At 34.9% G+C, this 14942-nt stretch overlaps 1 protein-coding gene and 2 long non-coding RNA genes across 3 annotated transcripts; 1 reads left to right on the top strand and 2 right to left on the bottom strand.

The window, feature by feature from the left end:
* Nucleotides 1-2256: 2256 nt before the first annotated feature.
* On the top strand, nt 2257-4713 carry LOC110915880 (serine/threonine-protein kinase SRK2A). Its single transcript, XM_022160624.2, has 9 exons — nt 2257-2559; nt 3057-3131; nt 3231-3332; nt 3412-3465; nt 3541-3633; nt 3725-3817; nt 3900-4004; nt 4072-4170; nt 4250-4713. The coding sequence occupies exons 1-9, from the start codon at nt 2434-2436 to the stop codon at nt 4574-4576; spliced, it is 1074 nt and encodes a 357-aa protein (XP_022016316.1). The 5' UTR covers nt 2257-2433; the 3' UTR covers nt 4577-4713.
* A 4419-nt stretch (nt 4714-9132) lies between these two features.
* On the bottom strand, nt 9133-9462 carry LOC110917716. Its single transcript, XR_002580812.2, has 2 exons — nt 9402-9462; nt 9133-9326 (listed from the first exon to the last, which is right to left on the bottom strand). It is a non-coding gene; the product is annotated as an uncharacterized LOC110917716 (long non-coding RNA).
* A 2506-nt stretch (nt 9463-11968) lies between these two features.
* On the bottom strand, nt 11969-12722 carry LOC110916522. The gene is made up of 3 exons (XR_004883695.1): nt 12494-12722; nt 12335-12403; nt 11969-12181 (listed from the first exon to the last, which is right to left on the bottom strand). It is a non-coding gene; the product is annotated as an uncharacterized LOC110916522 (long non-coding RNA).
* Nucleotides 12723-14942: the final 2220 nt, after the last annotated feature.

The following is a 14942-nucleotide window of genomic DNA, read 5'->3' on the forward strand; positions in this document are numbered from 1 at the left end:
TTTTGTGCGTCAGGCGCCTTTGATAACCTAATTTGCTTTCCGACCAAGATCCATGACAAAGTTATCAAGCTTAATATCACAATGCAAAAACCCATTAGAATAAACATACTCAGTTCTTGTTATTTATTTGCGGACCAAATAAATAAGATAAAAAGCCAATTAGGGGTCTAGATTACTGAGACTCTAAGGCTGGTGGGTGTGGTATAAAGCCCTTAGGGGCTTTATCACGCCATATCAGCGTCATGTCACATAGGGGGCTTTAAAGCGACTCCCTTTAACTTGCATGCACTGGTTTAAAGTCCAATATTAAACAAAATACAAAAAAAAGAGCAAAAGATTTGATTGGTTGAAAAGAATGGGCCCCCCCTGCACATGTCATTAGTGCTCGTTACTGGATAAAAACAATGCAAATATGCATAAGCAAGATAGAGGTTAAAGAAGTAAGACCTTGAATTTTGTGAGAGCCTACACTTTTCACATAATAAAAGCTAGAAAAAATAGGCCTCCTTCAAATCACAAACCAAGCAATTGTCTTTAGGAACCTCACCAAGCTTTCGACCAAATACGACATTTGAGAGTTAAGTTGAACTTCATCCAATAAATAAAAGAAAACAAAAAAGCTTATAATAAATGAAATGAATGAAGTTAAGTCAGTATGTGTGCATTCCACGACCTATGAAGTTAACCAAATATCAAGATTTTGATTCTTCAAAAATCGGCCAACCCAAGAAATAGTTCCACTGGTTCTAATTATAAATCCACATTTCCATTTATGTCTGCTAGTTTTCTCAAATGTACTTGTTGAAAACTTGTCCTAAATTACAAATGAGAATCAATGAAAAATGGATTAAGTTTTGTAACACCAAGATAAACACTAAACATCGGAAATGTAATCGGGACCATGACAGACGGGAATCACCTTGTTCACCGGGTGTTCGGTTTCACGGCGGAATTCAAGCGCCGTCATCAAAACCTAAGGAGTCAAAACCACTCGTGTACGACGACATAAACAATGACGGTGATTGGTGGTGTAAGGCGGCGCATAACACAGCAGCTGCAGCGATGGAAACGGTGGTGGTACCAGGGATCCAGAGAAGGAAACGGAAATGATGGTGTGTGGGTTTGAATTTTGTAAATTATATCTGACACGCTTGGAGATATAGGGAAAGAGAGTTTAAAATTTAAAAATCGTTTCCCGCTTGATTAAATACAAGACTTTGTCATCCATTTAAATTAGGAAGTTACATTTAACTAAAGTATATAGATAATGTTTAATCAATTATCTTTTATTCGTAGAACCAGTGATTTAAAAACATAAAATGATTACACAGGTTTATTAATTTTACTATTTGCTTAAATAAATCTCTATAACATTTTATATCAACTTTTATACATTTTCTATGCTATATTTTTGTTTGAAATTAAGCTCAGTTCAATTGTTGGTACCAATGTAGGCTAAAGGTATTACAAATGCAATATTCATTTTTATAGTAAGGTATCATCTACATGTATATTTCAATCTGTACGTCAATATTGACTAAGACTAACATCAAAACGTCGAAGCAAATAAGTAAGTCATCACGGTACCTTCGAATGTTTTTTAAACATCATAGTTTAAAATATATAAAAGAATTATAAGTTTGTGGGGAGGGGGAAAAGTGTAACTAATTATCCGTAATTTCATTAAAACTTAGGGATTTAAGTGTAATAAAATGGAGGGCTAAAATATAATTAGTGTTTAAAAAACCAATTTACCCTCATTTTGGGGACTATCTTATAAATTAAGAAGGAAAAATTATTATTTTTTATGTATCTTAAAATGTCACTCTCTCATGCATTATAATATAGTACAAATTAATTGTTATTTTCTTCTAATCACTTGTATGTTAAAGCATTATCGACTTGTATCTTTTAATCCGTGTGTTGATATTGAACAAGACAACTACCGAAACGTCGACAAAAATGTGTAGGTCGTCATGCTATCTTTGGATTTTTTTAACAGTATAGTTTATAAGATATGTCAAAAATATGTAAAAAAAATTATAAGTTTATTGTGGAGGGGTGAAATAAATAGTGTTTAAAGACCAAACTACCCTCATTTTAGGGTCTTTCTATAAATAAAGAAGGAAAAAGTTCTTAATTTGGGTATTTTAAAATACCCCCCTCAGAAGGAAAAAGTTCTTAGTTTGGGTATTTTAAAATACCCCCTCAAGCATTATAATATAATATAGTATATTCTCAATCCTGAATTTAGTTTACCCGGAATATTTCCTTTCACACACAAATTTCAAACTGTATAATCTACTTGCAATCTTTTTCACCAAATTCCTATCCTTACATCATCATGATTTCAATCCGATCCCCAAACCCCTTATTCCCAATTCAATAAAGACAGCTACTTTATGTTATGTTAGGGTTTTGGATGAGTGTGTGATGATAATGGACAAGTACGAGCTTGTAAAGGATATAGGATCTGGGAACTTTGGAGTTGCCAGATTGATGAGGAACAAGCTTACCAAAGAGCTTCTTGCTATGAAATATATTCAAAGAGGCCACAAGGTATCTATATATAATGCCTGCAAATGCACTACTTCATTTCAACAATTTTGCTTCATTTTTTACATGTCATTTTGTTCAGTTGAGTGTTACAACAATTTAATTTAGACCACCCATTGAACAAATCTGACTGACTGACTAGGGATGATAATAATATCTTATATTTTAAAGTAAATATGATCTGTAAATAGTTGTTTAATAGCAAAGGCCTCGCGTAAGCGGAGCTTGACCAAAAGTTTCGAGGGGGCGGAAAGTCATTGGACCCAATTTATATATTGTATAAATATTTAGACAAAATAATTGAGGGGATCCTATATAATTTTAAAATTTTCGGACTAAAAATAGGAAATTTTACACTTCTACCCACCCGGTGCACCCCCCACTATACACTAAGCTACGCCCATGGTAAGTGCTGATTCGCGCCTCATGCATCGGCTTTTGGGATATTGGATTGCCAGGCTAAAGTATGATGAGGGTATATGTTCTTTCTTTGGTTGTAGATTGATGAGAATGTTGCTAGAGAAATCATAAACCACAGATCACTTCGGCATCCAAACATAATTCGATTTAGAGAGGTAGGTAACTGCTTCATCAATATTGTTAAGATTTTTATTACAGGATGGATGGATGGTGTTTTATGCTATGTTTTGAGGTGATTAATTAATTAATTATAGGTGGTACTCACTCCGACCCACCTTGCTATTGTCATGGAGTATGCTGCCGGAGGCGAGCTTTTTGAGAGAATTTCAAGTGCTGGAAGATTCAGTGAAGATGAGGTCATGGAAATATAAAATCTTGAGTACTTTCTTTAGCTTGAAATCCTCTCGTAATTGAGATTTTCCGTCAATATTTCAGGCTCGATACTTCTTCCAACAGCTGATATCCGGAGTCCACTACTGCCATTTCATGGTAACGTATGCTTTTAACAATTGCGTGTGCACGTGATATTGATATAATGTGAGCAAATGTCATCAAGTTGTGCAGCAAATATGCCATAGAGATTTGAAGCTTGAGAACACTCTTTTAGATGGCAGCCCTGCACCACGGCTTAAAATCTGTGATTTTGGCTATTCAAAGGTGTTCATCGTGTATCCTTGGTTAAATTGTGTATAAATAAAATAAAATAAAATCAATATTGTAAAAATTTTACTTGTTTTGATTTATGTAGTCATCTCTGCTGCACTCACGACCCAAATCCACAGTTGGTACCCCTGCATACATTGCTCCTGAGGTTCTTTCTCGTAGAGAATACGATGGCAAAGTAAGACGTCTCGATATTTATATTCTTTTTTGTGTTTTCGCAAATGATTTGGATGAAGTTTTGATGAAAGTTGTGAATTTAGACAGCAGATGCTTGGTCGTGTGGAGTGACCCTTTACGTGATGCTAGTGGGCGCGTACCCTTTCGAAGACCAAAAAGATCCCAAGAATTTTAGGAAGACGATTCAAGTTAGTCGCTTTGATATCACTATTTTGACTTTTCATTTGACTTACCAACTTTGACTTTGACTCGCAGCGCATAATGGCTGTTCAATACAAAATTCCGGACCATGTTCACTTATCTGAAGACTGTAGACATCTTCTTTCTCGGATATTTGTCGCCAATCCATCCAAAGTATGTATACTCAATATTTCCGGTTTTCACATCAAGATTCTAACAGAGATGTTAACATTTGTATTTTTATTCTTTCCAGAGGATCACCCTAAAGGAAATTAAGAGTCATCCGTGGTTTCTAAAGAACTTGCCTCGGGAACTAACAGAAGGGGCACAGGCTGCATATTACAGGAAGGAAAACCCGACGTTTTCTCCACAAAGTGTGGAGGATATCATGAAGATTGTGGAAGAAGCAAGGACACCTCCGCCAGTTGCACGTTCCCATAGCGGGTACGGGCGGGGAGACGATGACGAAGATGATGATGATGATAAAGAAGATGATGGAGAAGAAGGAGGTGAAGATGAAGATGAATATGATAAGAGAGTGAAAGAAGCTCATGAAAGTGGAGAAATTGGTCCAGTATAACTGTGGAAAAGCTGTGTGAAAATGGGGGGTAAGTTTGTAAATGTGTGGTGATTATGTTAAATAGGTTTGTTTGGCTTGTGAGAATTGGGTTATTTTTGTTAAAAATGATTATATATATGGTTGTGTTTTTGTTTCTATTTTTTTAGACGTTTTGTATTGGGGCGGAAGAACGACATGACATGAAAAAAACAGGTATTGGGTCGACTAACATGACCTGTTTAAAAAACAGGTCTTGTTTGGGTTGACCGGTTAAAATTAGGTATTTAGAAAAGTAAAACTTCTATAACTTTATTTTTGTTTAGTCTGTTTTTATTTTAGATGGTTAGCCTTATATTCGCTTTTATCGAGTTATTTGAATTTCTAGGTCATGTTGAGCTGACTTTATATAATTGAAAATGGGATCTAGTTTATGTATTTCTTTGTCAAATCAGTTCCATTATAATATTAGGGTGTAAGAGCATTCACATCCATTCCATCAAATTTTCATTCTAAATTCTTAACCAAAAAAAAAAAAAAAATTCCACCCTAAATTACACTAAAAAACACTACATTTTCTTTCTCTTTTTTAATTAAATAATATTTTTTTATACCTTTATCATTACCTTTTATCTCTCCTCCACTCACAACCACTTTCAAAATATATTAAAAAATTATAGGGGGTGAACAGTGTCCTCTCAAATATAAAGATGAACAGTAACATTTTCTCTCTCCTCCACTCACAACCATTTTTTATACTCTTTATATTATAAAAACTTTACACACAGAATTTAATGGATTGGATGTGAATGCTCTAAGGGGCGTTTCACCTATTGAAGTGGTCCTCTCTCCATCCCGACTAATCTACTATGTCATGTCAACTCCCGTCTCCACTCCATATTTTGCACTCAAACATGAGCAACATTCCACCCAAAGATTTTTTTCTTTAAAAAATAAAAATAAAGATAAAAGTGTGCTTTGGTGGAAGAGGGTGGGGCCATAATTGACCCTCTTGATTGGCGGCGGTGTTCCCGCGAGGAGAGTTGTCCCCTCTTCCTCTTTCACCCTTAGGGGGGACGGTATGGTCTCGGGGACTTTGATCAGGGAGGGGGTTGCTGAGCGGTGATGGGATGCCAGCTTCAAATCGGTGAGTGAGGAGTGGTGTTTGCGGTGAATATTACCGATGCGGGAAGAGGAGTGAAGGAGGAGAGAGGGGGGTTTAATGGTAGGTCTCAACCCCTTTCAACTAATCATATTTTTTTAATTCTTTACCACTCTCCATGTGTTTGACCATTACCAGTGATTGAGTGCAAAATGGAGAGTGAAATGGGGACTTGACATAACATGATATTATTGGCTAGAGAATAACTCAAACACTCAACTAGTGATTGACCACTCCCTCCATCCTTGTGCTTATAAATGAGTTTGTTACACGGGTTAGTTACACAACTAACAAACTTAATTTCATGATCATTTGGTTAAATAAGCATAATCATAGAAATGAAACATGATCCCAAAAAAAACTACTTACACTAAATCATAATCAAACAATTATGCAACATGATCGATGCATAATAAGCATCTATGTATATACTATGATCATGATGTAATAACTTGTATTCATTGTTTAAGTAAACAATAATACTCATTATCTTGATGTTGTACATTTGTTTAATTTGCTTAGTGTGTGGACCGTTTAGGACAACGTTGTCACATGTTATGTTGAACATACAAATGCAATAATTAGTTCATAATACAATCATTTTTTTTTCTATTAAAGTAGACGCTCAGGGGCTAACGGGGGGGGGGGGGGGGGGGGTTTAAAAGGTTCTTAATGTTATAAGTACGTAATGAAATTTTGGCACCATCCCCATGAAAGAATGAATAGTTGAGCAAAGAGAAATTAACTAAATGAAGAAAAATATGAAACTGGTGTTAATTGGAAGAATTTTTCCGATGAAAAACTTGCAGTAGAGTTTGGAGAATTGGAGAAGATGACTAGGGCAGTATGGGGTTTCTGATGTAAGTTAATAAGATCGACTGTGTGTCATGGGCGTAGTTGTAGGTTGTTGGATGTTCTTTTTGATATGTAACGCCCATGTATCTTTATTAATTTTGTCAAATAAAATGAGCTTGGTGAGTTGGAGAAGATGGCTAGGGTAGTATAGGGTTTCTTAGGTAAGTTAACAAGATACATGTGTGTTGTAGGTAGGGCTGTCCAAACTGCTCGACGATCGAGGATCGCTCGACGATCGCTCGAAAAATGCTCGAAAAATGTTCGTTCGATTCCCGCTCAGTTTGTAAATGAGCCGCTCGGATCAGTTCGATTCAAATTCAATCCAAGCATGAGCAAAGGTCCGCTCGCTCGTCGATCGCTCGGTTTCGCTCGAATTATTTTTATTAATAATATATATATATATATATATATATATAGGTAAAGGGTACTGTACAAATTCCCTTATCGTGCATTACGTACGCTACAATCTCAGCCGTCCGATCATCTTCCCGCAATGAAAATCGCATGTTGTTTTTTTTGTAATAATTTCGCATGTGATAAATTTGATGAAATAGCAGGTGTTTTTTTGTAACAATTTCGCATGTGTTAATTCAATTTCGCATGTGATAATTTTGATGAAATAGAAGGTTGTTTTTTTTAACAATTTCGCATGTGGTAATTCAATTTCGCATGTGATAATTTTGATGAAATAGCAGGTTGTTTTTTTGTAACAATTTCGCATGTGGTAATTCAATTTCGCATATGATAATTTTGATGAAATAGCATGTTGGCTTTTGTAGCAATTTCGCATGTGGTAATTTTGAAGAAATCGCATGTTAAAAAACCAACATGCGAAATTGTTACAAAAAAACAACATGCGATTTTCAATGCGGGAAGATGATCTGACGGCTGAGATTGTAGCGTACGTAATGTACGATAAGCGCATTTGTACGTTAACCAGCCCCTATATATATATATATATATATATATATATATATATATATATATAGGGGGATCATATGAGAAGAAAATTATTGAAAGAAGAAAAAGAAGAAAGGATATATTGGTAAAATACTATTTCATTTATAACTCATCTCATTAATTTTTCTTTTTTTAATTAATTAGTCAACTAATCATTAATTATCCTTCATATAATCTACAAAACCTACACATATCAAAATTTTCCTACATATACCCTACACATTATATAATTTTATCCTACACAGTCGAAATTTATCCTACGCACCTCAAAATATGTCCTACACAACTTATAATTTATCCTACACAACTAGTAATTTATTCTACACTTTACATTAAGTTGTTTTTAATTTGAAAAAAGTATATATTTTGAAAAAGAGTTACAAATTTAATTTAGTTAGTTATTAAAGAGGAAAAATACAAATTAATGATCTATGTAAGTTTACCAATATACCCTTATATTATAATTAAATGCAAATATTAAATGAAGTAAAATGAACCATTATTCTTATTGGTAGAAACTTCTTCTTTTTATCTTCTTATAAAAAATTCTTCTCATTTGAACTCTCAACTATATATATATATATATACTAGCCATTTACCCGCGTGATGCGGCGGGAGTGACGATTTACAATAGAATACTCGTTTACCGTTAGTTTATCACCTATAGGTTTGGCGGGAGTGACGATTTACAATAGGATACTCGTTTACCGTTAGTTTATCACCTATAGGTTTGTTGTTCTTCGATTTCAATATGGCGCGATAAATTGTAGCAAGTGAATTTAGAGAGAAAAATGGCTCAAGATTTTAGGGTTTCATTGTTTAGAGATGTAATCCGGGTCAAGTAGGATCTATTAGTACCTTATGTAATTTAAATTGTAATCTCTTAAAAACTCATAAGTTAATGATTATAAATCATATACATTGCCGAATATAATCTAAAAAAAAGTGTAATTCAAATCATATACATTGCCGAATATAATAAAGTTACCATCTTTATTAAAAAAAAAATACAACCTATAACATGTCGGTTTGGACCAACACAACAACACTCCTTTGTCCAACTATTTATACTTGTATTAAACATAACTACAAAAACAACATTAAAATGTTAAGTGTTGAAAAGGTAACGCTGTCTGATTACTTACTGCACGTTGGCAGATATTTACCAATACATATGCTCTAAAGGTCAAGTCAAGATTTGAAACCTGCCAACCGATGGGTCAATATTGTGTTTTATAACAGATGAAGTGATGGCATATCTAGTAAAGTTAACCATATAACCCAACCAACCATTTTCTTGCTACAACTAACTGATTCCGAAGATCCATTTTTAGAGTTCGAAAGCCTATTTTGACCCGTTAGTTGACCCAAACAATGAACTTGAGTGGCAATGCACACAAAGAATAACTTTACGTTTTGCTGTGCATGACACTTCGTACAAGTGTATACAAGATAATCAATTATGAATACATATTGGTAGCTAGCATCATAAATATGAAATTATCTTGTTTTTGTTGGTCCAATAGTCGTTCCCATTCAAGCATCAGAAATATGTAGGTGGTTTCTAATATATAATCAGAACATGCATACATACATACATCTGTTTTTTTTAAAAGTAGTTCACTACAGCATGATTGCTTTTTATTATAAACTTGAATGGCTATCATTTCAAATCCAGAAAACTGATTTGGGCTCGATTCAAGCCGACCGGTGTCACTGCAGTAGTCATAGAATAGAGTAAGTACGGAAGTTCTTTGTTGCGTCAAACCACAGGTTCAACCTCTGTTCCCTATTACCCTGCATATACCAAACAAACTTGCGATTAGTTTATGCACAGCTATTCATAATCATTTTATCATGAAATAAGGATACCTGAACAAATGTCTCGCTCGACCAATAGTTTCCCTTGACGCATTATGCAAGGTTCGCTCGGTCCAACAACTCAAGCAAATGTTTTCTATGTTTTTTAGGGGGAAGATGGGTGCTTCTCTCCACAGGGCATACAAGACACAGGTTATTGGCGGCAGTCCGCCAAATTTAACATATAAAGTTTTTTTATATGTTAAATATGGCGAGCTGCCGCCAATAACCTATGTTTTGTATGCCCTGGGAGAGAAGCACACATGTTCCCCCTAAAATGCAAAGAAAACATTTGCTTGAGTTGTTGGACCGAGCGAACCTTGCACAGGCTCAGTTTTTGCATCACAGCCTCAAACACTTTCAGTTCAGATAGATTACACAGGCTCAGTTTTTGCATCACAGCCTCAAAACACTTTTACTTCAGACAGATTAAGAACACAAGCTCAGCTTATGCATCATAGACTCAACACTTTTAGTTCAGACAGATTAAGAACACAAGCTCAGCTTTTGCATCACAGCCTTAAACACTTTCAGTTCAGACAGATTAAGAACACAAAATCCGGAGTACACAACAAGAGTAATTTGTAACCTAACAGGCTTAGCTTATGCATCATAGCCTCAAACACAATCATCATCACAGTCTATTGTGTTATGTAACCCCGCTTTAAAGCATGATGTACAAGAGTAATTTTCCACTAAACTTAAACAACCTTTAAAGCATGATGTACAAGTGTTTTAAGCACAAGAAACACATATGTAACCTCACAGGCTCAGCTTATGCATCATAGCCTTAACAGTTTCAGTTCAGACATATTAAGAACACAAGCTCAGCTTATGCATCATAGAGTCGACAGGCTCAGCTTATGCATCATAGCCTCACAGGCTCAGCTTATGCATCATAGCCTCACAGGCTCAGCTTATGCATCATAGCCTCACAGGCTCAGCTTATGCATCATAGAACACTTGGGAAATGAAAAAGTATATCAAAACATCCCACAGAACAAACTAAAATCAAAAGTACATAACAATCTATCTTTTCACTATTCCATATCGAAAATTGACCTAACTATCATAATTTTCATTGAACTACAACACTTATCATCCCCAACCAACTTTAGCAAAAAAGGAACCCACATCCATTTTTGACTCGTTACCCAACCCGCTCATTTTGCAAATTCTAAACTACTGCAGAATGAACATATATATTAAAAGTAAAGCTAAAAGGTACATGTAAAGAGTAGGTTACTCACAACAGTCATCACAAGTCATCTCACCACCACACCATCTTTTGAGAGCAGAATATAAAGGCTAAGTTTAGTGAATTTGATACCCTATTGAAAGGCTTCTCGACAGACCATCATTCCACGTCACAAAATACAATTTTAACCCTTTTTCACCAAATCAACCAGTTCTGACCGGCATGAAAATAAAATTGACCTAACAATTTTCTCGGCTTTTTATGTAAAATTAGGGTGTTAAACGGGTCGAGTTGGCGGGTCCAACCCGACCCGAACCCGAAAATTTTATACAAACCCAAACCTGACCCGAACCCAAAAATCTTGTCATACATATGAACTCGAACACAACCCGAATATTAGCGGGTTGACCCGAACACGACCCGTTCAACCCGAATTTTCAAACTTTTAATTTTTTTCACAATATAATATATTAGAATTAAAACTTTACTTAAAAAACACAAATGCATATGACACAATTGCGTTTTAATTATAAAATTTTATGTCAATCTCTCTTATAAAATTTTATGTCAATCTCTCTTGTTAAGTTTAATTATAAAAGCCTAGGAGCATCAATATGGACTAAATAGAAGATAAATAACAGAAAGAAAATTACCGCTACCATCTCAAAGTTGGACATCTGTTCCATATCTCGATACAAGCCTTGGTCCATAAGGCCGAGGAACTTCGCCAAAACATTGGACCAAAACCCATCACCCGTTTAGTTATTACCTATAAAAAACAAACAAAATATATAAAGTGTTAACAAAAATAAAAAACCTTTAAAAAAATACAAACTGTTAACAAAAAATTATATTTTAAAAAAATCAACAAACTTTAAAACAATTATAAACCAACTGTTAAGAAAATAATAAAGAAAAAAAATAAACTTTAGAAAAAAACCAAGTGTTAAGAAAAAAAACAAAAAAAAAAAAAACTTAAACTTTAAAAAAAACAAACTGTTAAGAAAAAATAAACAAAAAAATGTATAAACTTAAAAAAAAAAAAAGATAACCTTTTGTCGGGTGTGTAGATGTGCCTATGTAAGCCTTGGCTAAGGCTTCTTCTTCGATTGGCGTCCACTTAGTCGACTTCGGTTTGGACGGTTGCTCACCCACCACTTGCTTGTCTTTTTTCCGTTTGCCTTTTTCGTTAGACGGTTGGGTTTCGGGAACAACCTCGATAACATCGTCGGGTTGACCGTGCTCATTTATGAACCATGCCAGATACTTACAAAATAAAGTACACATTCTAGTTTTTGTGATCATATTTAAGACACTGACTACTTCAAATATGGAAAAAGGATTTATACAAAAACTGTTTTGGGTCAGTCTACTCAACCCATTTCAACCCATACAAAAACTACTATATTTAACCACCAAAATACTTACAAATAAAGAAACAATCCTAGTTTTGTGATCGTATTTAGAATAAACGTTTCAAATGTAATCACAGCAGCTGCCAACGCACTCGAAATCTTCAAACTGGTATTCATAAGATACAAATATACCTCTCTGTCAGTTCTTCCAGGATATCTTTGTCCCAAAAATAGAGTATCTATACCATAATACAACAAAACGATATTATTATCGAAGTTTTAACCTATAAATGGTCTAATCGCTAACTTTTTCGTCAGCGGCTTCTCTTTTTTCAACGAAAGCTAATCACAAAACTACAGATGAAATAGCGATCTTAAAAACGGAAACTCACAATGTTTGTTCTGGGGTAACCATAAACTAAGCATCGCCACCCTCATAAATTTGAATTATTTTCTACATCCTGCCAAATGATTGGTACCAATTTAGAATATGCAAATAACAAGAATGGATGATGTTACCATAAAAAGTACATGTAGGAGTAGAACATAACTCAAATATTCATCTGAAACGAAATATATGTCGTCTCGAGTCTTCACACTCACAACCCTAGTATTCCCTTGCGCATTTTGCCACTAAATTGGAACCTTAGTCAGAGATCTGACTCTGAATCTTCATTCGCCATTGCCAACAGTCACTTTAACGACGAAAGAAAAATAATTCATCACCTGGGAGTTCTGCACTTAAGACTTGTATCTCCGCAAACTACCATCTTGGGTCATCTCAATCTGAAAACAACAAAACAGGTCCATACCGAATGTAAATTCAAACACCAAACATTTTAGTAATTTGATTGCTTCCTAGGTAAATCAATATGTTATCCAAATGAACATTAGCACCAATAATTCAGAAAATCATGAATAGTTAGTTATTTAAAAAAAATATAATACACTTAAAAAACAACCTAAGACCACAAGTTCGATATCTAAAACCCTAGAGTTCTTATATCTCTCAATCCAATAACACAAAACAACAAATTATTGAAATTAACCTCTTGATAACAGACTCTAAACACAATACAACTGAAAATTGCACACAAAATAACATGATATACCCTAATATTAACATTTTTTTCGAGGAATGGAATTCAATCAATATAGGTGGATTTAAAGATGCTTACACGCCAGGACACCATGAGAGGACCGTGTTCTTGTAACAAGCAATCTCAAAACGATTTCCATGTTTCTTTAGCCAAACGACTATACAACGCTTGTGAGTCTTTTCTCACTCGCCAAGCACTGGTCTTTGGTAATATGGTTCTTGTCGGCATCCATAGTAGTTCTTCCTTTTTGTCTACACCAGCACATTGCACTGAGTTCAGCTTGTTAGGCATAATAGCTAAAAGAACAGAAGGATGAAACCTTAATATTTTGATGTAAGATGATGAAACCTAATATTCAGTGAAATAAGAACAAATTAGTACTAAATAGAACATTAGTACCTTATACGCCACAAGATTAATGTTTATCTCGTTCATCAGTGCATGGAACATGATATCTACTTCTTCAATTTAACTACCAAAAACAAAACAACACAAAATTCATATTTCGGTGTGAGTAAATCGCAACAGATCTTGAGGAAAAGCAGAATCACATAATAAATTAACTAAATGAGTAGTGAAATCGTATAATTTGCACTGAAATTAAGGCTCCTGAGGCACAACAACGCTAAGTTGGTCTCCGGTACTCATCTCCGCCTGATGCAACAGCTAGGGCTTTGTCGGCTCCCTTTCTCCTCTATCATGTCTCCTCTTAGCTTATGGTGAATCGCGAAGTGAGGGCAGATCTGGACTGAATCTTTGAGAGAGAACGAAAAGGAGCGGCTGGGGGTTTAAAACTTAGATCTACCAGAAAACCACCATCTACAGCCGGATGCTCGTCTGCCACCAATCTGCTCGAGAATCCCACTGCCGGAACCCTAATCAGCGGATTTTAACACTGCACACCACACCGTCACAGGTTGGGGTCATGGATTTGAATTCGAATGAAAGTAAAACCCTAGATCTGGTGAAATCCTTACAGATATGTTCATGAGTCGCCAGAGAGAGAGAAAGAGAGAGAAAAAGGGTTGATGAAGTTTTGTGAGAGTAAATCAAATGAAAGTAAAACCCTTGATCCGTGTGAGCTGAATATCAACCGTTCAGATCACAATCCGTGTGAAAAGGTGAAAGAAATGGATGGCTGAAGATGAATCAGTTGAAGGGTAAATTATGTTGTGTTTCTTGGTGCTTCAAGTGTTGTACATTGTGCATTGAGGGTGTTTTCAACACATTGTTCAATTACCATTCTGTCCTTCCTATATCCTTATTAAAGTAGTATATATATATATATATATATATATATATATATATATATATATATATATATATATATATATATATATATATATATATATATATATATATATATATATTATAGATTTTAAAGGTTAAAAGCCCAAAAAATATACTAGCCAAAAAAAAAATACAAGCCCAAAATATATACTAGCCCAAATTAATAGTTAATATCAAAATCTAACCCTAAATCCCTAATTCCTAAAACAATACTCATAAACTGATTGTTCGAACTTCGAAGATCTGCATATCGCCGCTGCTAGTTAGTAAAGTGTATTGCTTTTGTTAGTAAAGTGTTGGACATGTTTTAGTTAAGTTAGGATTTGTTTTTGTTAAATGCAACCTTATAATTCAATCAAGCGAAACCGAGCGAAAACGATCCGCTCGATTTTAGTTAGGATTTGATAAAAACCGAGCAAAACCGAGCGAAAACGATCCGATCGATTCAAATTCAATCCGAGCATGAGCATCACTTTTGTGCTCGGTTTTGCAAATTCGATCCGATCGGATCGAATCAGTTGTAATTCAATCCGAGCATGAGCATACCCTCGATCGGATCGGATCGGTTCATGAACACCCCTAGTTGTAGGTTGTTGGATATGATTATTTT

This window comes from Helianthus annuus, chromosome 16 (assembly GCF_002127325.2).
Source record: "Helianthus annuus cultivar XRQ/B chromosome 16, HanXRQr2.0-SUNRISE, whole genome shotgun sequence".
Taxonomy (NCBI): domain Eukaryota; kingdom Viridiplantae; phylum Streptophyta; class Magnoliopsida; order Asterales; family Asteraceae; genus Helianthus; species Helianthus annuus.